The 23,553-nt window shown below is 35.6% G+C and overlaps 1 protein-coding gene across 1 annotated transcript in view; it reads right to left on the bottom strand.

The window, feature by feature from the left end:
• Nucleotides 1–23,553, bottom strand: part of VWA8 (von Willebrand factor A domain containing 8) — a 183,111-nt gene that overhangs the window by 118,391 nt on the left and 41,167 nt on the right. The window contains exons 9-14 of the mRNA XM_039716669.1: nt 22,497–22,601; nt 15,151–15,282; nt 13,550–13,684; nt 13,392–13,469; nt 8,199–8,359; nt 6,843–6,956 (exon numbers count right to left, since the gene is read on the bottom strand). Coding sequence (XP_039572603.1) covers nt 6,843–6,956; nt 8,199–8,359; nt 13,392–13,469; nt 13,550–13,684; nt 15,151–15,282; nt 22,497–22,601 — 725 coding nt within the window. The remainder of the gene's footprint in view (nt 1–6,842; nt 6,957–8,198; nt 8,360–13,391; nt 13,470–13,549; nt 13,685–15,150; nt 15,283–22,496; nt 22,602–23,553) is intronic.

Genomic DNA, 23,553 nt, shown 5'->3' on the forward strand with positions numbered 1-23,553 from the left:
TTTAATATGCTCAGAAGCCTACACAAGTGTCTTCACTTGCAACAGGACCTGCATGCCTCAAGATGGACAAATACCACTAACTACAGTCTACTGTGCTGTATGTCTGAAACAGGCACAACTCACTCATTTCATGAACTTTTACAAGTGCTTTACCTAGAACAGGGTGTCTCACAGGCAACCCAGGGACAAAAGAAGACATACCAGAGCTGCAGTAATGAGCAACTTTTACTGAATTAGACTGACAGGATGACACTGTAGAGATCTGCCTAGATACTGTGAAGAGCTGAATTTAGTAACAGTTTAGGAACATTCCCTTACAGATACTCTTTGTGGTCCTTGGATTAATATGTCTAACTTCGTAACACTCCTGAAAGTTATGCTTCAAAGACTAAACCAGTCACTTCACCCCTGGCTCATTTTAGAGTCAGCATGAGGAGACAGGTCTCTCCAGTGGAAGATTAAGATTTACAAGAACTTCAGAATTGCTGTCCTGGCTCATTAAATCAACCAAGCACAAAAGTGTAGCCACAACCAGCAGTATTCCCCTCTCATATTCTTTCAGCACCCCTCAACCATATCTTCAATGGCATCATAGGATAGAGCTTTATTTGCTTTAATTTCTCTTTACCCAAAATATTTTTCTAATACCATTCTGAACTTCTCTTCTTCATCCTATCTGCCTCTACAGCTTCCTGTGAACAAACACGTACTGTTCCCAGCTCTAAAAGGTACTTTTATTATTATTGTTTTTTAAATCTTTATGGGACTGACCTCCTAGCCTAAATCAGTGTTTCCCAGTTCTCACTTGAGGATTTGGTAACTTAACAGTCTTGATTCCACTGAAAATAATGGGAACTTGCAACACAAGCTTAAATATACAACTTTCAGATGTGTATGTTAGGGCACTAAAAGACTGCTGCCTTGTATTTTGATATCTTTGTTGTCTTCACATTTTTTATATCGTTTATCTCTGTAATATTTTCACTTCCTCTGACTGGACAGTCATTGGTAATCATTAATTAGCACACCTGCAAGATCACAGCATCACACAGAATCACTGAATAGCCTGAGCTGAAAGCAACCCAGAAGGATCAAGTCCAGCTCTTAAATGAATTACCCATACAGAGATCAGACTTGTGACCTTGGTGTTACTAGCACCATGCTTTGACCAATGGAGATGATCTCCAGAAGCAGCAGAAACAATGCAGTAACACATCAGATACAAAAACCAGTCAAATTTTGTGCAAGATGGGCCTGTTTTTATCAACTAATTTTACAGTACTCTTATTAAAATAGAGGATGTTAATTTGGAAAAAGCAAGTGAAATTTGATTAGGCAGTTGATATTGCTGTTACCATTTTCCATACAAATTACCGAAGACATAAATTGACAAACCTACTGCATAGCTGGCTCATCTGTACATCACAACAATAAACCTGTGATACAACAGGACAATTACAGCAGTCTCTTGCAGCAAAGCAAACAAAGGCGGTGGTATGAGTTTTTCTCAGCTGAAAGTCATAAGCCTAGAAGCTACTCCCTGACTGATAAAAATAGAAATAGATGTACAAAACCATAACATGAAAGAGGAACCAATGGTATGCCACTGTCACTAAGCATAAAAGAAGGTCAGGGAACATTAGCTAACTTTATTATAGAAGAAAACATTTCCTAGATAAGTACATATACTTTCAGACTTGCCTTCCCTAACATTACTAAGAAAAAAAGCAACCCTCCTCCAGATACCCAACTAATTCTAGCCCTTCTGCAACACCATAAGAGAACACAAGAAGGAGTCAACTTTTCAGATGAAGGAATCATATTTCTTTTGTATCACCTCCTAGTCACTGCCCTCCAAGGGCTTGGTGGGGACAGCCAGGGAGGGCACGGAAAGAAGTAGGAGGAGAGGACATGCAAAGTCAGGGCAAGCTAATTTGGTGATATCAGTTCAATTCACTGATGTACTCTCTAGACTTGGACAACATCACTCCTGTAGGTGTCCAGGTTGTAAACACAAAAAAAACTATTTGGCAATTTCAAAAGTCTATTGTTTGGAGTGACGTTTGTAATGCTGAAAGTATGAGGCTAAGTGTATTATTAAACAAACACCATGAATGACTCAGTTCTGCAGTGTTCTGTAAGTTCCCATCTTCCATCAGCACAACTGAAGAGCTTCAAAGTTGTTCCATCACATTACAGATCAAGTCTCAAAAAGAACACAATATGGAGAGCTCCTATATGGAGCTGTACTTCACAGAAAAGAAATCTTTGACATGACAAGTAATCTTGTGGGTTTTACAGATGAAGACTAAGTAAGTGTATCTTGTTAAAAACTTGGCATCTTTTAAATTAATGAGCCTCAAACATGGTAAGAAGATTTGATGTTAACTGATTCATGCAAAGAGTCTTTTCTCTATTAAACATTTACTGACAATACAGGCAGCGAGGCACTCTTCTAATAAAATGAGTGTCCTTTTGACATCACTGTTTAATTCTTCAGCCAAGGATTACCACCATTGCTCTTACAAAGAAAATCACACACACATTGATCAGGGTGATTTTAGGGAAAGATTTTCTTGTTATTGACCATGGTTCTGAGCAATTGAACAAAAAGGTTCTGAGCCCTTTTTATGCAAATTCTCATAAAAATAGAATAAAATAAAATGCAGAAGGCATTTCTAATGTCACTTTTTGTAAGACCAAACTATTTTTGATTATTTCTTCCTGTAACTTTATTTAATAAATCTCTTTTTCTATCAAATTTTGTAAGTTGGGAATTATTTCAACCCTAGAACCAAAGTGACCTATTGTTATTTTCTTGCTGTTTCTTTTAAATTTCACAACAGTCTAACATTAACAGATGCCTTTATCTTAAAATTCACTAAACTGGAAATAAGCCAAACCCCTAACAACAAATGAAGTAAAAGCTAAAAAATGTAAGCAATTAAAAATTCTATTGCTTGTTAAATTTACTCCCTGCCACAATTACACACATTTGTCTCATCTACTGTGCATTCCCTTTCAACCTAACCACATAGAAAAGAATCTACTGTCTGCAAGGCATTAAAACCATCCATCCATTATGAGATACTTTTAGTTTTTAACTATCCTATTAGGTACCTGCGCCTAGATTTTCCTATAATAAGTGCCTTTCTGCTCACCACACCAAGAACTTAGCATCTGTGTGTGCTGAGGGGGTATACCCACACAAACAGGTTATATACTGCATCCTGAGACAAACAAACCTTTCACTGCTGGATTTGTAAAGGCTGTGTGCTACCTTTACAATATCTGTCTCAGTGAAGTAACGGATGATTACAGAAGAAATTGCAGAAATCTATGCACGCTACTTGGGCAAACTTTCTTTTACTCTCTGAGCTTGTTCAGGGAAATGAATCATGCAATCATTAAATGAGTAAGATATCAGCAGCTATAATTTCCTTTTATGTAAAATATCTTTAAGGACCATCTGTCACTTTCTCAAGGGCAGCTTTTTTTCTTCTCCTTAAACTCATGAACATGAATTCTTCGTTTTCTCAGAGGAGCGAATGAGTTCTGCAACCATTTGCTAACTTAACTTCACAGCCAAACTGGCATAATAAAGAATATATGAAAAAAGACTTTGTGCCCACCACTAGTTACTTTGCAGCTTAGAGGCTTTCAGCAGGGCAAGGAGTATCCCAAAAAGTCCCAAGGGCAATAAACTGTTTGCACTTGTCACTCCTGAAAGAGCTGTAGTACCCACCAGCCTGAAGCCCTTCTTATGCAAATTTTTCTACAGATGTAGAAATTTAATGAAATAATAGTGAACATATTACTCAAGGACAATTATCCTCATTTAAAATCAAAATATACTTTATTAGCTCTTAAAAAAGTAATAAAACTTTGAAATGTTGTCAAATATATAACGTTTGAATAATAGTGCTCTAACCTGCAAAACCTGAAAACAATCAGAAAACCAAACCATACTTTCCTCTTTGTTCAGCACCTCTAATAACACCATCATGGTTTAAGCACATTCACATTCTCTGCTGTAATACTGTTTACATTTGTACAAAGAGATTTCTCTAGATCACAGTGTGATCTGAAACACCATTCCTTTAGTAAAAAAACACAAGCAAACCTCTTGATCCTCTTCTTCTTTCTCTTCTACTACACATATAAGTATTTTGACTTTTGAAGCACTAAAGATTAAAGGCACTAAAACTGCAGGAACATATTAATATCCCTTTCTGGAAAATTAGGTAGACAATGTGTCACTCAAACATTACAGATTCAGTCCCAACAAAACTGAGAGAGGCCAGAGGCCTGGCAAAAAGCAGTCACACTAAATTACTTTAGTCAAATCCAGCAAATCAGGGTAAGTAAAGCTGTCTTTTATCTTCAGAAATCCAGCTAAGGGCGCTAGTCACAGTCATTGGCATGCAGCAAGAGAGATGTCTCTCATCAATATGGAGAGCATCTCCCAGTTGTGATTTGTGTAAGAATTTGCCCAACCAATCTGCTAATAAATTCATATTACAACATACTCTGTGTAGCTTCTCTAAAAACTATATATTGCAGGCAAAGGAAGGATGGTCAGCATGTTGGGATTAAAATCTGTGATTAAATCAGCTGTCAGTACCTCAGGTATGATTTGATATATTAATTCTGCTGGATTCTGCAACACTGGAAGGTACTGAAGTTTGCAGTGACTGATAACTACTACTGAAAAGGCTGAGTAGCAAAGACCAATACAGTGCTGGAATGAAACATTGTATCCTGGAGTCAGTTAAAAGGAAATGATGTTTTCAGAATATGGAAGTCACCAAAATCAGGATGAGGCCCTGGAACACCTTCATTTCCTCAAGGGCTGATGAGAACAGTACCCTCTCTATAGAGAAGTCATCCAGTGATGTCAAAGAAGCCCAAAGCCAAAACCAAAGAAGACGATACATGTTTGCATTACTTTAATATAGCTTTTTAAAATAAAGTCATTACAGAAAACAAGGGCAGACTGAACACTTCACCTAGGAGGTGAAGATTCTCAGCAAAATAGGCTTCAGATAATTGAGGAGCAAGAATTTCCATCAGCATCCAAGATGGTGCTAAATGGTCATACTGGGCTTCCAGATATAAGAATGCCTACACAATGGGGTATTTGCTTGTTTCTAAGACCAAGTACTAATCAGAAATGCATTCTTGTACAACAGACACCCTTTGCTTATAGATTAGAGTGAAAGCTCACTGTCAGTCAAACAGATAATTAAGAGCGTAGCAACTCAGAAACATTATATTACAAAATACTGAAGTGGTTAGATAAAAGCAGTACAGTGAGATATGAAGGAAAGAGAGACAGCCTGTCAAGGAAAGCAAAAAACCCCCAACTTTTGGAGCCTTCAAAGTAGCCAAAACAATGCACAATTGACACTGAACAGCTGAACCAAAAGGTTTATTCAATGAGGCTGAAAAGAAGGAAAGTAGATACACAGGTGACACAAAGGAGAAGGGTCTGCAGAACAATAATTTAAGAAGACAGCTTGGACAGTGCTCATGGTCTAACAGATAATGAAGATTAAACGGAGCCCCCGGCCAAAACAGTCATTGTTAGAACAAAAAAGGATGTGCAGGATCCAGATATAAATCTCTATTCTTGTGAGAGAGATTTAATCCACTAGGAGTGGCAGCTCTGAAGATGAATGTGTAATAAACCATCCAAGTTTTTGGAGTATATTGGCAATGAACTAAAGGGTACTAAGCAAAACACCACAGCCACTACCATTCTGCCTGAAAGCATGTTGGACAAGATCATGAACACAGAGCAGGGAGGAGACTGGCACAACAGATATATTTTGTAGTAAAAAGTCTGATGCAAAGGAGGGATACCATCCCAGATGGGCCCTTGGAGCTTTTTTGCTGCTTTTTTCAGTCTGTGCTTAAAATCCTGATAAACAGAATACTTCCCTGATATATAGTTCTTCACGAAATAAAACAAATGCGGGAAATGGCCATCTAGCTAGGTGTATGGCCTCTGCAGACTGGACAGAATTTGCAACAAGTAGGCTTAGAATGAAGTTTGAGATTTTTGTTGGTTTTGTAGGAGCAGTTCTTGCCTTATTTTTTTAAAACTCACTGTATTTTGATTGAAAAGGGAACCAGAAATATGGAAACAACTAGGAAGTAAAAGAAAAGCAGCTTTTCTAAAGGGTGGACTGTGGAGGTCAAAGAAAAAAAATCAGATTCAGCAAGACAACTGAGAGAAAATGTGTGGCATATCATGAATGCACCCGTGCTATAAACCCATCAGGCCTCTTTAAAGTTTGGACACACACACACCCTGCAGCACAACATTTATATCTGTGGAATGTTTCTAGCAGACAAGTGGAAGTAAAGGAACAAAAAGAATAAGCATAATGGGTCCCAACCCATCCTTAGGATTTCCTGCCCCATATTAATTGTAAATTAAATACCAGCTTTCTAGCTCATGAGGCAAAAGAAAGTAACAAGTAGTATTTAACCTCAATTTAGCTTTATTTTCCAAGACTTTTAATTAAATGTTCCAAAATTAAGTACTATATAGCTTAATATCTATTTTTGCACCTACTTAAAATTTCTTTTCTAACTCCTTCTCTTAAAAGTTATTGAATGTTTTTCTTTTAGTTCAAGCACTCTAAACAGGATATAATTTTGCCATACCACAAAGAGAAATAGAGCTAAGGAGGAACCTTATGTTCAAAAGATGTTTCTCTTAGCAATTAGAAGGAACCAGCTTAACAGAAAAGCATTTTGCATTTTTTTATTAGATCAAAAAGTTATAAAACAGAAAAGTTGTTTGCATTCTATAGTCGTAGCTTATACTTTACCTCTCCTGTAGTTTCTCATCAGAGAGCTGCAATTCTTCTTTTAAATTTTGGTATCTATCTTCCCTTAATAATCTGGTGCCATCATAGAGAGTCAGTTCTCTGTCATGTATTAGTCTGAAAATAAAGAATAAGCTCTATCTTGACTTTGATAAATTTTTACAATACATGTAACAACTAAGGGTGTTTTTAAAAGCTATCTCAGTTAAAATACACCTCAGCAAAAAGAAAAAATTATACTCAAGATGCATCCAGGCATGGAGGTAAAATACCACACATAAGTTTTAGCACATAATCAATCAACTTAGCTTAAATCCATATGGTAAGAACATGAAAAATAAAATTATCTGTCTTACCAGTGTAGTATGCATAAATGGCATGAAACTGCTTTTTTGTTATTCTTGTACCAAGAATAACAAAATTTATTTCTTGAAATGCTATTTTTCAGCTGGCTTTAATGATTAATATACATAGATAGCCAGTCTTGTTTGTGATATGCAGAAGTTGATTAGCAATAATGTATGCACATGTCAGAACTAAAAATCCGAAATGAACACTAAATAGATGAAAAGGCAAAAAAACAGGCAAGTATAAATCCCTTTTCTGTCCTTCTGCACATATATATATATATATATATAAAAAATAAGAGAAAGAAGAAAATGCTTAGCAAAAAACCAGGCAAGTATAAATCCCTGTTCTGTCCTTCTGCACACATATATATATATATATAAAAATAAGAGAAAGAAGAAAATGCTTTTGCTTTTAAAGCTCACTATGTCCCCTGATTTGCAAAAGGCAGTATATGATGCATGCATATGAAATGGCATAAAAATTTGACCAAACAGTATAAATAACTATTAACACAGTATTTACTATTACTGTGTTTGGCAAAGTATAATTTATTTTTTATTGAATTATGAAATGATATTTAGAAAGAGATCTTTGCAATCAATATAAAGTATGCTGTGTAAAATATGTTATAACATACTTGTTTAGAAGCAGAATGCACTCAAAATGTGGCAAACGTTTTCTGACATCTTGCATTTTAAAATTGTTGCACAAGTATTACTGATTTTTAGATTTCATAATTCTAGAAAAAATTCAGACTTACACTCTATATTTACAACAGGCTGGAATTTCCTGCATTATTTTAGGTTTACAAAAAATTAAATAACAGCTTCTGCTCCTAAGTAAAAAATGAGCACGACATATTCTATGAAACTGCAATGCTCAGCTTGATCTTTACAGTATTCCTGAAATTCTAAAGCCATATTCACCAGCAGCAACTTAAGGTCTCACTATGCATGCACTCAGTACACACATCACGTGCACCCAACTTATCCAAGCTCCCATGCTGACCTTTGGAGCACAGCTAGAGTGCCAGGGTTAATTCGATGAATGCCGTCAAGAAGAACAAGCTTTCCTTCCAGAGCTGCAGTGACAAGAGGCGATGGTCTCCAAGCAGTGTCTCCATTTGGAAGAGTGTACCTTTGCTGTAGCAAATCTCTAGCTGTCATATCCTGGAAGTATCAGTGCATCAGAAGAATATAATTATGAAATATTCTTTTAATTTACAAGTACACACTTTCTCCTTTAAAAACTGCATTCTTCAACTACTTATCCAAAGAGAATTAGCAATACACACACAAAACTACTCAAAAAATGCTAAATAGTCTTTGGAGGTTCTAGACTTGCCAAAATCACCTCTTTGAAACAAGAATAAAAGCCTTTCTCCCCCCTGCCTCTTTAACAAAACACAAGCGTATGACAACTTGTACACAGCCCTGCACACAGAAGGGGGCAGCAATTTACACCTGGAGCAAACAAGAATAATTTCTTTCATATGGAAGCCACCTGAAGGAGCTAAGATTTTATCATTAATCTTGAACAAAAACCAGCATGACATTCCACCTCTCAGGAGGAAAATACTGCAGGAAGCATCAGAGAATAATGAATGGGGGAAGAAAGAAGCCCGTAACATAGAATTTATCAAAGTACATAACCTAGCACAAAACACTATTCAAGGAATAAAACCAAAGACAAAATCTAGCATATCCTCCAGCACACGTATTTTAGATGTTTGACTACAACAGGTAAGCATGAGAGAAATAAAGACATAACAGTAATTTTGTGACCTGGAAGACTAAATTCCTTCCCGAGGCTGTGCTGTGAACAAAACCCAAAATCAGATAAAAATGTATTTTCTATTGTAATTGTAGCTTTTACATATGTCTTTTTCACAACCCTAAACCCTTTGAACTTCAAAGAATAAAAATAGAATACATTACGTCATACAGCCTGAATAATTTCCTTTTTCTACATTTCCTCAAAAGCCCTAAAATAACAGGACAAAGTCTGGTTCCTTTAGTGCTTCCACATTTATCGAATTTAAAGTTTCACATTCAAATCCACAAAATCATACCATATTTTTTATTGTTGTATTTCTATTGTTTTACTGCTGTGTTCACTCTTTTCTGTATTATTAATGAATTAGACATGAAACATTTTTATAAAAGAGAGAAAAATGTGGGCTTAGAGCTTAAGAACTGTGCATTCAGCAGCTCGTAAATGCTGTAATGAATATTTAACTAACACACGTTTGGATAGTTCACCTCTAGAGAAACGAAACAACGGACAGTAAGAATTGACTGGGAGCCTTGGTATGCTGTACAGTACGTCCATCTCTAATTCCAACAATGAGAACCATGCATTAATTCTCTGCAGATAAACTCAGAAGAGTATTATGTGTATATTTGTGAATATTTTCTGAAATATAACATGAATATAATATTGTGATTTAAATGGTTGAATGAGATTCAATTAAGGGATGATTAAAAAGGAATACCATTGCTAACACCTGCACAGTTTTTGTAAGGAACTTATTTTACAGCTAAGTACCTGCCCAGTGATTTATTGTCTTTACTTACTTACTCTAATTCAATTTTTAGTAAGTTTTATTCAAATCACTAAATATATGATATTAAAACTAATCTTATAATACTCTAATGCTAAAAAGGCTTCCCATTGGAGGGGAGGTTACTGAAGTATAACAATTAATTATTCCTCTTATTTTGGACAAAGCAATGGCAACAATATATTGCCTTGTGAAACAAAAAGCTTATTTTAATTTGTAGCAGTCATTATAACTTATGTGTTTTACATTTCATTGCTTATTTTCTAGAGCAGTTTGTATACAGGAAAGATATGTTTAGGAGAAAAACTAAGTAGGACAATGTCTTTTGCACTCCCTCTAGCAGCTAATACAAACACAAAACTCCAATCTAGTCCTTTTTCATGGCTTGTAGTACTAATCATGTTCTTGGCAATTATGAGGTGAATAATCTATGTTTCCTGCTTTTTATGCATATTTGGATTCATCATTTGTTAGTATTTCTCAAACAAAAAACTGGAAGGATTTGGTGAAGAAAAATTATGAGGTCAGGCAAAAAAAAAAGTCCTAGAAACAAAAACATCACAGTACACAAACACTAGTGATGTGCTTACAAAACTGTTTTTTCTAGGGAAGAAAAGGAGCAAGTTGCTGGAGAACTGTTATAGCATGACTTCAACAGTTACTTTTTTTGTCCCTCTGAAATTCTAGGGGGAGAAAATATTTTATTTGACGCATTTGGACTAAAAGTTCCTTAGTTACAGTTCATAAAGCACTAGCTGGCTATTGCTTCTTATTTGCTGTTGCTTAACTGCATTAAGAGACAACTTAAAAACAAACCTTTCCTAATCAGGATGAGTTTCCTTTCTCAGCAATGTACCTACATGGAACTACATATAATGAGAAATCCATATAATGATGTCAGATATCACAAATGAGACAGGAACTGCTTTCTCAGACAACTGTTAGTATAAGAGATGATCTATATTCCAAAAGGTTTGCTTTAGGTAAATTTGATTCTCACTTCACAACAGAAAAACTTTTAGAGTTGTTTTTTCTGTGAAATCAATATAGAGAAATACAACTTTTCATACTATTCAGGTCCTTTAATCAACTTCAGTTGTGAAGAACAATGAAGCAAATACTAAAAGTAAAGATTTTATATATATATATACACATATATAGACACACACACACATATATTAAAAAAAAATCCAAGAATTAATTTCTTCAGTCAGCCTGAGCAGAAACGGTGCTATTGCTTCAGACCAAAGGTAAATGTCTCTCTATTCATCTTTATGCCTGCAAAAATTATCAGAAAGTAAACAATAACTACAGAACAAAGAAAAGCCTCCTTAATTTTAGAAATGGATATTTAGGGCAGTATGATGTCTCTCTGAAAAAAAAGACAACCAAGAAGACACTTTTTTGAATGAAAGTAGAAAAATATTCTAAATTTACAGTATTATCTAACTTTCCTAGTCTTCACTGCCGAATTGGTGTATGAATTTAACATTTGTTCCATCATTAAATTATCCTATTACTTTGCTAAGCAAAGCCCCTGATAGATTATATATTTTTATATAACAAATGCATTCTGAAATTCTATTTACAGCTCAGCTACATTAATGTATTTTTATAATTGCTTTTTGTAAAATCTTTTGAGTTTATGTAACACATCGTACATTAGGAAACATTTATATATACAGATATATATGTGAATCTTACCTAGGCTTGGCTACACAGGAATTTACAGTGAACAAGCAGCTCTCAGTCATTTATTTGCTTTATTGATACTGTTTTGATATCACCAAAAGCCTTTCTATAAAACCCCTTTGCCCTCTGAGCTTGATTAAACCTTTGGTGAAACCAAAGGAAATATTCCCTTTAGTGAGAAATACCTTAAATCCTCTCCTACATTTTATTTTTATAGGAATTACAGATCCCTTTCAAAGAAAGATGTTTATTAAATAAATAGTTCCATTGTCAGCTCTGCTCATATGACTCCAAAAAATGAAACCTTCTGCTCATATTTATTGAAGCCATACTAATTAAAGGTAGGAAGTTGAGAAACAGTGGCCATGTTTTTAAGCAAATAATTATCTAATTCTGCTGGTGAATACCAAATATTGTATAGTGTGCAACAATACAAGGGTTAGGGTGTGCTCACCCTTAAGCAGGTGTGTCAAGTTGCAGAAGTTATTTTTCTGGGATGATTTTAAACTGTGTTTACAGTGACAAGTACAGAGAGAAGTACGCAGAGTAGCTGGACACAGAGGTCAAGCTCAGAAACTATACACCTATTTCAACAGACCACTAGACAAAACATAGTAGGCACTGCTGGGAATCCAAGTATATTATTATTAACATGGCATAACACTGATGGGGATATGTTGCCCTGCAACCCAAATCTGCCACACTCGGCCACATTAAAGCATAAGAAAAGGGCAGAAGTCATCCATCTGACTCCAGTTATGCAGAGAGTTTCAAAGTCTTCACCTTATCAGCTGAAGCCACACAAGCGGGAAAGGAAAAGCAGTGGGATCCTGTCTAGGGAGGTTCTCAGCAGTGCAGGAGAACTGTTTTTTTTATCATCATCATCATCATCAGTATTTCTCTTTTCTATTTTGCTCTCAGTTTTCCAACCCTTCAACCTCACCACCCATCTCTGTCAGTGTTTCTCCCCACATGCCAGTACACTTTTAAATCAGATGCTACTGCTGTTTCTTGCTTTGGAGGTCTCCATGCTGTCTGGGAAAAAATTAAAGCAGAAAAGGGATCGAAGAAAGAGACCAGTGCATTGCATTAAACCTAATGCTAATGTTTTTCTGCAGCATTGCCAATTATTATTTAGAACTGTATATCCTGTTCTATTTGATGTATTTGGACTTATAAGGTCATAGGAGACCCTTGACTTCTTATTTTATTTAACCACTTTCATTCCTCAGAGTAGGGAGACAACCTTACACATGTGATCTCTGTGTGAAAAGTAAGCAAATTAATTGATTCTACTTTTAAATCTTGCAGCTTTTCAGCTTATGCCATAAGGTTAAGACAACCTAAGACAGACAATTCTTTCCAAACAAGTACTGAGTGACCACCGGCTATGACATTGCTCTTAAGCTTGACAAGGCTTGGGGCTTGCAAAAACACCCAACACCTTTAGTGCTGTGAGAAAGTCTCCATTTAAGACTATATTTAAAGCATAATCATCAGCAGATAATTTCCTTACTTGGTATAGCATGCGATGCTAATGTTTTTCTGCATTGCCAATTATTATTTAGAACTGTATATCCTGTTCTATTTGATGTATTTGGACTTATAAGGTCATAGGAGACCCTTGACTTCTTATTTTATTTAACCACTTTCATTCCTCAGGGTAGGGAGACAACCTTACACATGTGATCTCTGTGTGAAAAGTAAGCAAATTAATTGATTCTACTTTTAAATCTTGCAGCTTTTCAGCTTATGCCATAAGGTTAAGACAACCTAAGACAGACAATTCTTTCCAAACAAGTACTGAGTGACCACCGGCTATGACATTGCTCTTAAGCTTCACAAGGCTTGGGGCTTGCAAAAACACCCAACACTTTTAGTGCTGTGAGAAAGTCTCCATTTAAGACTATATTTAAAGCATAATCATCAGCAGATAATTTCCTTACTTGGTATAGCATGATAGGTTCTATCCTGTATCCCAGTATATCAGCAAACTCCTTGGCAATAACTGTTTTGCCACAGCCCTAAAAAGTTAAAAAATATTAATTAGATTACATTCTAAAGATCATGGGGAAGAACAGAGAATAGAAATTTAAATTCTTACTTTTCCTCCAATTAAACACATATCTTTAACCATATGGGATTGCATCATTTCTGCCAACAGTTGATTATGGCTGGAAGTCCTTATGAAAGTATCTGATCGAGAATGATTTTTTAACATTCCAGTTCCAGCTGGAACCTATAAGAAAAAAAAAGTAAATCAAAATGCTAAATAAGCTATACTGTGATAACACTAAGCTTTGTGTGAACTAGGTTGTGCTTGTCCAAAACTACCGTAATATTTCGCTGATAATTGTCATTCATCTAACTTGAACTGTCGCTGTCACAAAACTAAACCCCATAATTTCTAATAGACAAACTCCTTCACCCACTTTTCATGAAAAAAATTAACAAAATGTGAATTAATATAATTACAGCATTGGGGTAAACTTCAGGCTCTTCATAAAAGAGACACATAAAAATTCACAAATATTCACTACTCATCAGAGAAACATGGAAGAGACAGAGCAATTGTGAAAATCTGAAGGAACTACTTTGACTCGAACTTTGGAGAGATTAAATTGTTCACCACGTTAAGGCTCTTGCTCTACATTTCCACTTCCTCCTCTAGTCTGATAACTGTTTCATCTGTAAACTTCTTATGCCCTCCTGTTCAGAGAGCATAAGAGAGGCCAGAAGTACTTTCAGAACCTATCACCTATATGTAAAATGAAAACAAAAATATTTGCTTCAGAAAAAAAATTAATCAAGTTCCTACAGACTCAACTCTTCCTGAAAAATTCCCATTTGTTGTTATTCCCCTCTTCATTTTGTCATGGTACAAACTCTCTTGTGCTATTCCTCACCAATGTTGTTATAATCTCTCTGACTCCCACTAATTCACCTTCTTTACAGACTCTCTAAACTCTCCAAATTCAACATTAACTTCAAATTCTCAGATCAGCATCTGTTTCCTGAGTAAGAACTTATTTCACCACCTAGCAGGTCATAAACTTCATTGGAAGAAACTCAAACTAATCATATTTGATGTGATTACTTTGTTCCATTTTCCCAACATCCTGTGTCAGAACATTACCAAGCACTCATTAGATTTTATTTGAGGTGTAAACAAAGACAGACTATTGTTTTTGCAGAAAGAAAAAGGGAAAGCAGCATTAAGAGCATCGTAAGTACTCTCTGCTATTTTAATCCAATAAAACAAAAAACAAAAAACAAACAAACAAAAAAACCAACCCCCCCCCAAAAAAAACCAAAACCTCTGTTATTTTAATCCAATAAAACAAAAAACAAAAAACAAACAAACAAAAAAACCAACCCCCCCCCAAAAAAAACCAAAAAAACCAACAAAAAAAAAGGAAAATTAAAAAAAAGAAGAAATTGAATGGCTTTTTCTTTCATCCAAACTGTAATGATTCACATGGAGGAAACTATGACTTTATCTAGAAATAAAATCATGTGCATACATAAACTAATATTCCAGTATCTAAATGCGTCGGCACTAAGTACCATGTGTTATCCTACAAAAAATTAAAAGTTCAGCGCAAATGACTTTTACTACCAAGTGTGTCAAATTCTTGAAGAGATGAAAACAAGTTAGTGTTTTTTAAAAACATATTATAGTTTGATGAATATATAAATTCATACCTGGAATGTCACTTCTTTTTCACCAATTTGGACAGTTACATCAGCCTTAAAGGGTTTGTTTCCATGTACACTTTCTACTCTAGTAATCTTCCTGGGAGACGATTGTTTTTCTGAATCTTGAAGCTCAAATCGCTGTAAAATTCAGGGGTGAGGAAATAAATTATTAAATACAACTTTCTGGTTTTTAGAACTGTTCCTTCTAAAATAATGCCAGAAGCATATTCATAATTAATTGCTTACAAAGTCCTAAATCCATTTACTTCAACTTTTACTGCAGATACCTGTATTCACATTCTTGATAGCCTGTATATTTTACATTTAAAACCAAAGCAGAGAGATTGCATACTTATTCAGACTGTAGTGACAGATATAAATTGAAAATGTCACATGGTAACTTTGCCAAGTCTTGGCCTGACAGTCTAAAATAAAACAACAGATGAACCATAGCCTTTAGCATGTGTAATAACAAATCACCTATCTCTGCAGGTCATTATAACCAATTGTAGATTTAAACATCTGACTACCAATAAAAACAACCAGCAAACATTGCATTTACTTAGCTTCACAGCTGCCTCATACAAGGAAAATTGAGGACAACCTGTACAAATTAAGCCTTCAGCATGTTCTGGGTATATCAAGGACAAAACAGGACGTATGTTTTCTTAATCCTCTTTCGAGCATTATACTGTTTTTGCTATACATGGAAAGCATGAAAACCATTTAAAAATCTTCCGTAAGGAGAGTAATATTGGGAACTTCATGCACAAAAAAAGCTAATAGCTGGAACTACTGAATTCATAGAGCCATTTTATTCAACAGAGTGCAAGTTGAGTAAACAAAAGAAAAAGGAGTACAACTTATTAGAATCCTTAGAAAACAGAGTTTTTTAAACAGAATTCATTAATGTAAAATCACTGTTAAAAGGCATATAGTATTATTACTACTAGGATTCATAGCACTGCCTATTAAAGTTCAAAAACAAAATGGAGATAGATTTTTACAAAAGCTTTTTCTCTTCATCGCTTTATAAATTCCATTCTGGAGCAAAAGCTTACGAAACCACTATGTTTAAACATGTATTTAAGATAAATGTGCTTTAGTAAAGGGCTGCACCAAATTACATTCTTATTGTAACAGTGAATCTACTTCCAATGCTATTAAATTCTTAGACAAAAAAGAGAGGACAGGAATGCCTACTGAGTACTATCTCCAAGTATGATTCTAAGAAACACTCCAACTATGATTCTGTGAAAGCAACTACCAAATGTTCTCACTCTTATCTTCATTAATAAATTGCAATATTCTTACTAATTTAATGCCATTTTGGATACAGACAAGGGTGCTTATATACAAAATTGCCAACTGCATGTACACTAAATGCCTTACCAACAAGGGAAAATAACTTTGAGTGAGCAGGATTATCTGCACCAGCAGACACTAGATACTGGGTTACAAGGAATTAGAGACAGCAACAACACAACTTGCACACAAAGGTCTTAGGAGTTTAAAATTTCTAGGGTGTTTTTTTGATTGGTTTGGTTTTTTTTGTTTGTTTGTTTTTTGTTTTGGTGGGATCTTCTAGGTGTTTTTTTGATTGGTTTCGGTTTTTTTTTTTTGTTTTTTTTTTTTGGTGGGATCTTCTTTGTTGTTCTTTGGTGTTGTTGAGGGTTCTGTAGCATTTCAGACATTACATCAGGACGGTGAAAGAGGAACGTCCATGTGCAAATTGTTACGGAATTTACGCAATCTACACAATTTACACAAGTCATCTAAGTTAATTTGAATTTATCACATGTAATTACATAGATGTTGCTGAACTGAATACTCTAGTAATTAAACAACCTCACACCTCTAGTAAATACCACAGTTACACCTGAACAGGAGCAGAAAACAAATTGCCTGTGGGTTTCAGATCAAGACAGGTTTCTTTGACTCAGCTCTTCATTTTGATAGGTAGAATTATGATAGATAGAAATGGAACCAGAATGACAGAAAATGGATGTACAACACATTAAACACTTCTGCTGAGCCAGAAACAACTTCCTCTATAATATGTTTGAGCTGATAGCTGCAAAGGAAAAAAATATTTGTGGTTTGAGAGAACAACTACCAAGCACATTCAGTATCAGAAAGTGTAAGAGATACTTGGAAAGCAGCAGGCAGCCTCACAGACTCAGAGGAAAGCAAGAAGAATAGACCAGTCACCAAAAACCAGAGAAGTGGTTTGGCAGCTCATAATCATCAGGCAGATTCTGCATGCCTAAGAACATGTGAGAAAGGCAAACTGTAAAAGTTAGGGAAAAAAGGAACTGGAATTCTGACCACTTGGAAGCATCTAGCAGTCGGCAATATCTTAAAATGCAAAATGCAAAAAATACACCAGTAATCCAGGTGGTCAAAGGAACAGAAAGCTACCATGAGCCAGAGCTGCAGATGACCACTCAGCTGAACCCACAAGGCAGCTAGGCTATTCAAAAGAGGCATGCAAAGGCTGGAAGGTTCTCTGCATGGAAAGGAAAGGGAATTTTCCAAAGAACCAGAGGACTGAAATGCTTCACAAGGAGCAAAATAGCAACTGCAAATACAAGATGGGATGGATTGATATATGAAGTCTGACAGATTCCACTACAATGGTATGTATTGGCACTAAGAGCATCTATTAATGCAAAACCCCAAAGATTATAAAATACTTTGGGAGGAGTTAGAGAGAAACAAATCCTTCCGTAGAACAAAATTTGCAACAGAAATATCTCAGAAGAGAAAAGAATTCTGAAGAATTCTTTCTTGTCTAGACATAAAATAGAATTCCAGTCTTACAAGCGTTCCTATGTACTGTGAGGTATGGAAACAGTTTTCATTGAGGAGGTCAGGTAAGATTAAAGTGGGTGTGCAAATAATACAAAAATGAGTAAAGGCAACTACTTTTATTTGATATAAGATCAAGACAGTAAACACAGAATTAATCAAAGCATGAAAAAATGAAGCAAAACTAGGGATTTAGAATGAAGCTAAAAAAGGATATAGGCTTAAAGTGACTTGCTCATTTATTAAGACAAATCTGTTCTGTCTGTATTTTTCTAAAATCTCATGGAAAGATTCTCCTGATTAGAAGGTAATAAAACCAAACACTGGGTGTTTCCAACACTGTGAAAAAAGGTACACAAAAGGCATGCGAGAATTAAAAGAGTAAACCCAAAACATTCAATAAATCTCAAGTAAAATACTAAAAGTTTATGGCACAATGAAGAAATAAGTATAGAAAATGTGGAGCTTCTTATTCCCCACCATGCTTAGCCTAAATGCTTAGCCAATCAGTTTTACAAAAGCCTCTCAGTTTCATACAGAAAAGAAAACGCCAGTGCTGTGGGAAACATGCTCAAGCTTATTGTTTGACAATGTTTAACTGGAAGCTGTTTTCCTTGAAAACAGTGATCTCTCCATATCTCAGTCTTACCTAGAAAACCATAAATGCTTTTTAACTTAATTTAATTATATTTCAAATATTCATCTGTCAGTCAAAATAATCTCTCATGCCAGTATTTCATGGAAGTTCAGAATAATTTTGAAGACCAAAATTCCAACTAACTCATATTTTCCTTTAACTCAGATCTTCTGAGTTAAGGATCAACTTTAACAATAAGAATACAAATTGACACAGTTGCCGAAGTGCAGAAACTTAAAATAAGGTTAAACAAAGCCACATCATTGGCAAGTTTATTTTGGTACTTTTGTCCTGACTGTTGCAAGCTAGTGAACTAATGAATGCTGCAAACTGTAGCACTTGTACAAATGCTTTTGTATGTTAAGCACCTCTAAAGATCACTGCTGATGCTGGATTAGTGCACAATCCTTAAATGCATTTTTATGCTAACTAGTTTGAAACAAGGAGTTACATTAGTATCAAATTAAAAAGTTGGTTGATACATATCCTTTTTTCTTCAACATTATTCCAGGTGGGGTCTCACCAGAGGGGAATGGAGGGGGAAAATCCCCTCTCTCAGCCTACTGGCTAAGCTGCTTTTGACGCAGCCCAGAGCACAGCTGCTTTTCTGGGCTCAAAGCTCACATTGATGGGTTATGTCAAGTTTCTCATCCACAAACACTCCCAAGAAACTACCTTAATTCCCAGGGAAGGTATAAAACAATATGTCATGTTATTTCATTACTGAGAACAAGAATTACAAGTAATGCCTAGATCTTGGTGTTTCCTCAGTAAGCAAGGTGCATAAGGAAAGGATTTCTCTTAGCTGAAGATAATATTTGGAAAGACAGTGTTTTAAGAATATGCTCTCTTCAGGAAACATGCACAGCAGCTAACAGCTGCTAAAACTACCTGTTTGGCATAACCACAGGCTATCTCACCTATCAGCTCCAACAGCTGACTGGAAGGAAAAATATCCCAAAATTAGCCCCAACAGCCCCAACAGCTGACTGGAAGGAAAAATATCCCGAAATTAGCCCCAACAGCCCCAACAGCTGACTGGAAGGAAAAATATCCCGAAATTAGGATATATTATCCTAGATTACTACATCCCCATATCTGCCTCTGAGTGTGACGCTTAAACTTTATATTCCTTTATCTGAAATGTGGGTTTTTTTCTTTAAATGTCAGCTGACGTTAAGAAGCGATTGAATACACAAATTAATCCATCAATGCCAACACACTTCCAGTATTTTTTGGTTTTTTTTCAATTCTTGTTACCACCCAGTTAAGATTAGCATTTCCTTTTACACAGAAAGAAGTATTCAGTAGCTGTTATTACCTGGACACTCTTAGGAAACCCATAAAAAAGAGGAGTCTTGCTTCTGCTAGACTATATTCCCTTACCATTCTTACAGAATGCAAAAAATAACCTCTTATTAAAATTTATACAGCTCTGGAGCTGCTATTATTATAACGTCATTATAAACAGATGTTCCTCAATACAACCAGTTATTTTCTGTATTTCTTAAGGTTCATTGCCTAACAAAATTTGTGGTGTGTAAATAGAATAAAATTCCAAATAAGATTTTATATATTTGTTGACATAGTAAGTTTGTGAAGGTAGTGATGAGGAAGACTTTTTTTAGAAAGAGAAAAATTGACACAGAAAAATCTATGAAAGATCTATCTTAAAAGCACATTGTTATTGAGAAATAAAATTTTATGAGCCAAATCAAAGAAGCAAAAGCATGCACAACACAAAGTTAAAGAAAAGAAATAGAAAATTAAGCCGACAGTGTAGAACACAAAGACATTCACCATCTGTAACTGAAGGAATAAACAAAATTACAAAATATTTAAAATAAAGGCATATTAAAATAGAAGTGACTGTTACTCCTCTGCTAACAGATAAAAGTCTATTTACACACAGATGATTGTTCTTATAGGCAACTTCAGCCACCCCAAACTGTGGTGGAAGGAAAGCATAACACAGAACCACTGAATGGTCAGGTTGGAAGGGACCACAGGGTCTGTCTGCTCCAACCTTCCTGCTCAAGCAGGGTCATCCCAGAGCATGTGGCACTTGATTGTATCCATACGGTTCTTGAAAATCTCCAGTGATGGAGACCCCACAACCTCTCAGTTCCAGTACTGGGTTACCCGCACAGTAAAGAAGTTCTTCCTCATATTCAGATGGAAGTTCTGTGCAACAGTTAAAGGCAAGTGACAAATGACTTCAGGCCATACTGGCTTATTCAGAGAATTGGTAGGTAGGACCACACAGGAGTCAGCTTTGATGGTTCAGAAAAGCTACCAAGTCATTTAGGACAGCCTTCTAATCAAATGCAAGGACTGTCCATCCCAAAACTGATGAAGATAAGTAGGAGAGCAGCCCAGTTACATAGATAATGCAGGACTGAACTCCAATGCAAAAAGGAGGGGGGAGAAGAGGGAAAGAACGCATCAGCAGGGATGTCAGGCAAACATTCCCCTGACACATAAGCTTGGTTTTAGGGAAACCAAATATTTGCTAGCTACAAAGTTGGTTATTTCTAAATATGAACATAGAAATAATATCTAATTTTCAGGACTGAAAGAGCTGGTTAAAATGCTTTAATGCTAATTTTCAGCAACATATGTAACTGCTACAACATATTAAAAGTTAAAGAAAGATGACACTCAGCTTAAGTTTTAAAAGATAAATAAAATAACCCATCATAATTGTAGGCTTTGTAAGCTACTATTAAACATGGACAAACTGACAAAACAGATCTGACCAACAAGAAACAACAAAAAGTAACACAGACCAAATCCAGAGACTAATGAAATCTATAATCATTCAGTAGTGAATGTACTTTGTACATATGATATTTACAGTCTTTTTAGAATCTTCTCATAAATGTCAAATGCCAGAGGTATTGTTTAAGCATCAGACTACCTTAACCATACAAATAATTACTTCAAATTAATTAACCACTTATTACATAATGAGGATTTTCAAGTCTTTAACTGCGGTCTAAATATTCCAAAGATGCTAGAGGTTTTACCTTTCACTATAATGAAACTAACTAGTTTATGAGATTTTTTAAAAATACTGTTATGAAAGTATTAAGCATCAGCAATAATGTAACCATTTAATGTACCCAAGATTTCTGGTTTTATATAGAAGTAATGAAGTACCACATCCTGGAGTGACTTTATGATGCTGAATTGTATCCCCATTCATCTGTTTAGCCCAGAAATAAGTTCTACACCTTTAAAACCAGATTGGTGAGCAAAGGGAGGGAGAAGCACTGGCACAGTTTGTGTGCGCTGAAGCTTTGTTTTCACCCTCCCCCATTCCCCACTCTCTCAGTGCATGTTGTCTGCAGCACAGACAGCGGGACAGGGCTCTCCTTTGCTTTTAGTCTGTTTTTATCTAGCTGAGGCAGAGATGTTCCCTGGACTGTGCTGGTTTTTTATATTTTCTTGGAACAGTTCAGCCCCACCCTGGACTGAAAACCCAGAAAAACACTGGGAACTCACGCCCGTGGCCAAGCAGGGCCTGGGACACAGCATTCCCCAGTGCAGGAGGGACTGATGAGAGACTGAGCGAGCTGAGCTGCAGCCCATGACAAGGACTCTCTGAATTTGCCATCTCTTCAGAACAGCAAGAGGTTCCATTGTCTAATATTATTCACTTTTCCATGTTTGTGAGTACTTTGCTTGTTAAATAAACAGTTTTTTCTGCTTATCTCAAAGGTGGTTTACCGCCCAAACCAGTTGGGGGAGGGTCACTTGAATTTGCTTTCTAGAAAAGACCACTTCCAAAGTCTCCTCACAAACTTTGCCCTAAACCAGGACATACCATTAAACAGGAGAACTACTGCCATAATTCATCACTCCCTAGAATTATAATAGAAATATATTGTTCAATACTTACTTTTAACATGTCTTTGACGGCAGTCCTGCCTTCCTTTCCAAGGAAAAGATGATAAGGGTAAAGCCGGTCAATAACATGCTGGACTGACATCATAGGAAAGGAATCCTAATTCAAATTTTAAAAAATTGAAAAAATTATTGGCTCATTCTGTCACCAGCCATTAACCCAAAATTCTGCACAGCTCTGAACTTAGGGGCAATATACAAAGCACCACTACAAGCAGTATTCGACTAGATGTCGAAACAGGCAGTTCTCAGGTGCAATTAATTATAATTTAAGTGTCCAAAGTAGATTAGAAGAACTATGTTCTAAAAATTATTTTCTTTCCTGTGCATAAATGGAAGCTACAGTGACTGGCTCAGATACCTAAAAACAAATATAGCAAAGAGAGACAAATCCCACCACAGGTAAAAGAGTTTCACAATACTATTAGAAAAAAACCCATATGACAAGAAATCTGTATTTCAATAATAATTTACACATTTACAGCAATTTATAGTATTTAATTTTGATTCTATTATATTGTACCAGTTCTACTTAACAAATCAGTTAATAGAAATTTCCGAACAGTTTAATTAAAACTGTGCTGTTTTGAAATGAGTAACTAAATATGCTTGCACTTCCTACAGAGAAAAAGCCCAACCTTTTTTTTTTTTTTTACTATCTCCCTGTTAGATTTAAGTACTCTTTTGTCAATTGCTGCCTGAACTAGAAATACATTTGACTATGTTGCTGTAGTAATAAAGAAAGAGAAATGCATTTATGACTACTGAAGACACCATGCGCAAAGCCTTTCCTGGTAGGAGAAAGGCATTTCAAACTCTCTCTCAACTGATTAAATATTGATCAGTTGCTTCGAAATTGACTTGCAATTTTTTAAGGACTATTTGTGTGTAACACTAGTGGAAAACAGTCATTTGACTGGCACTATCTTTTTAAGCCTTCATCTAAGAAATAAAATTAACTGGTTTTCAGTTATACACTTGGATTTACATAAGCACACAACTGAAAGAAGAGTTCCTTGGAAATGAAACCAGGAGACGCATATTTTATGAAA

This window comes from Passer montanus, unplaced genomic scaffold, assembly GCF_014805655.1.
Source record: "Passer montanus isolate IOZ18808 unplaced genomic scaffold, ASM1480565v1 scaffold36, whole genome shotgun sequence".
NCBI classification, from domain to species: domain Eukaryota; kingdom Metazoa; phylum Chordata; class Aves; order Passeriformes; family Passeridae; genus Passer; species Passer montanus.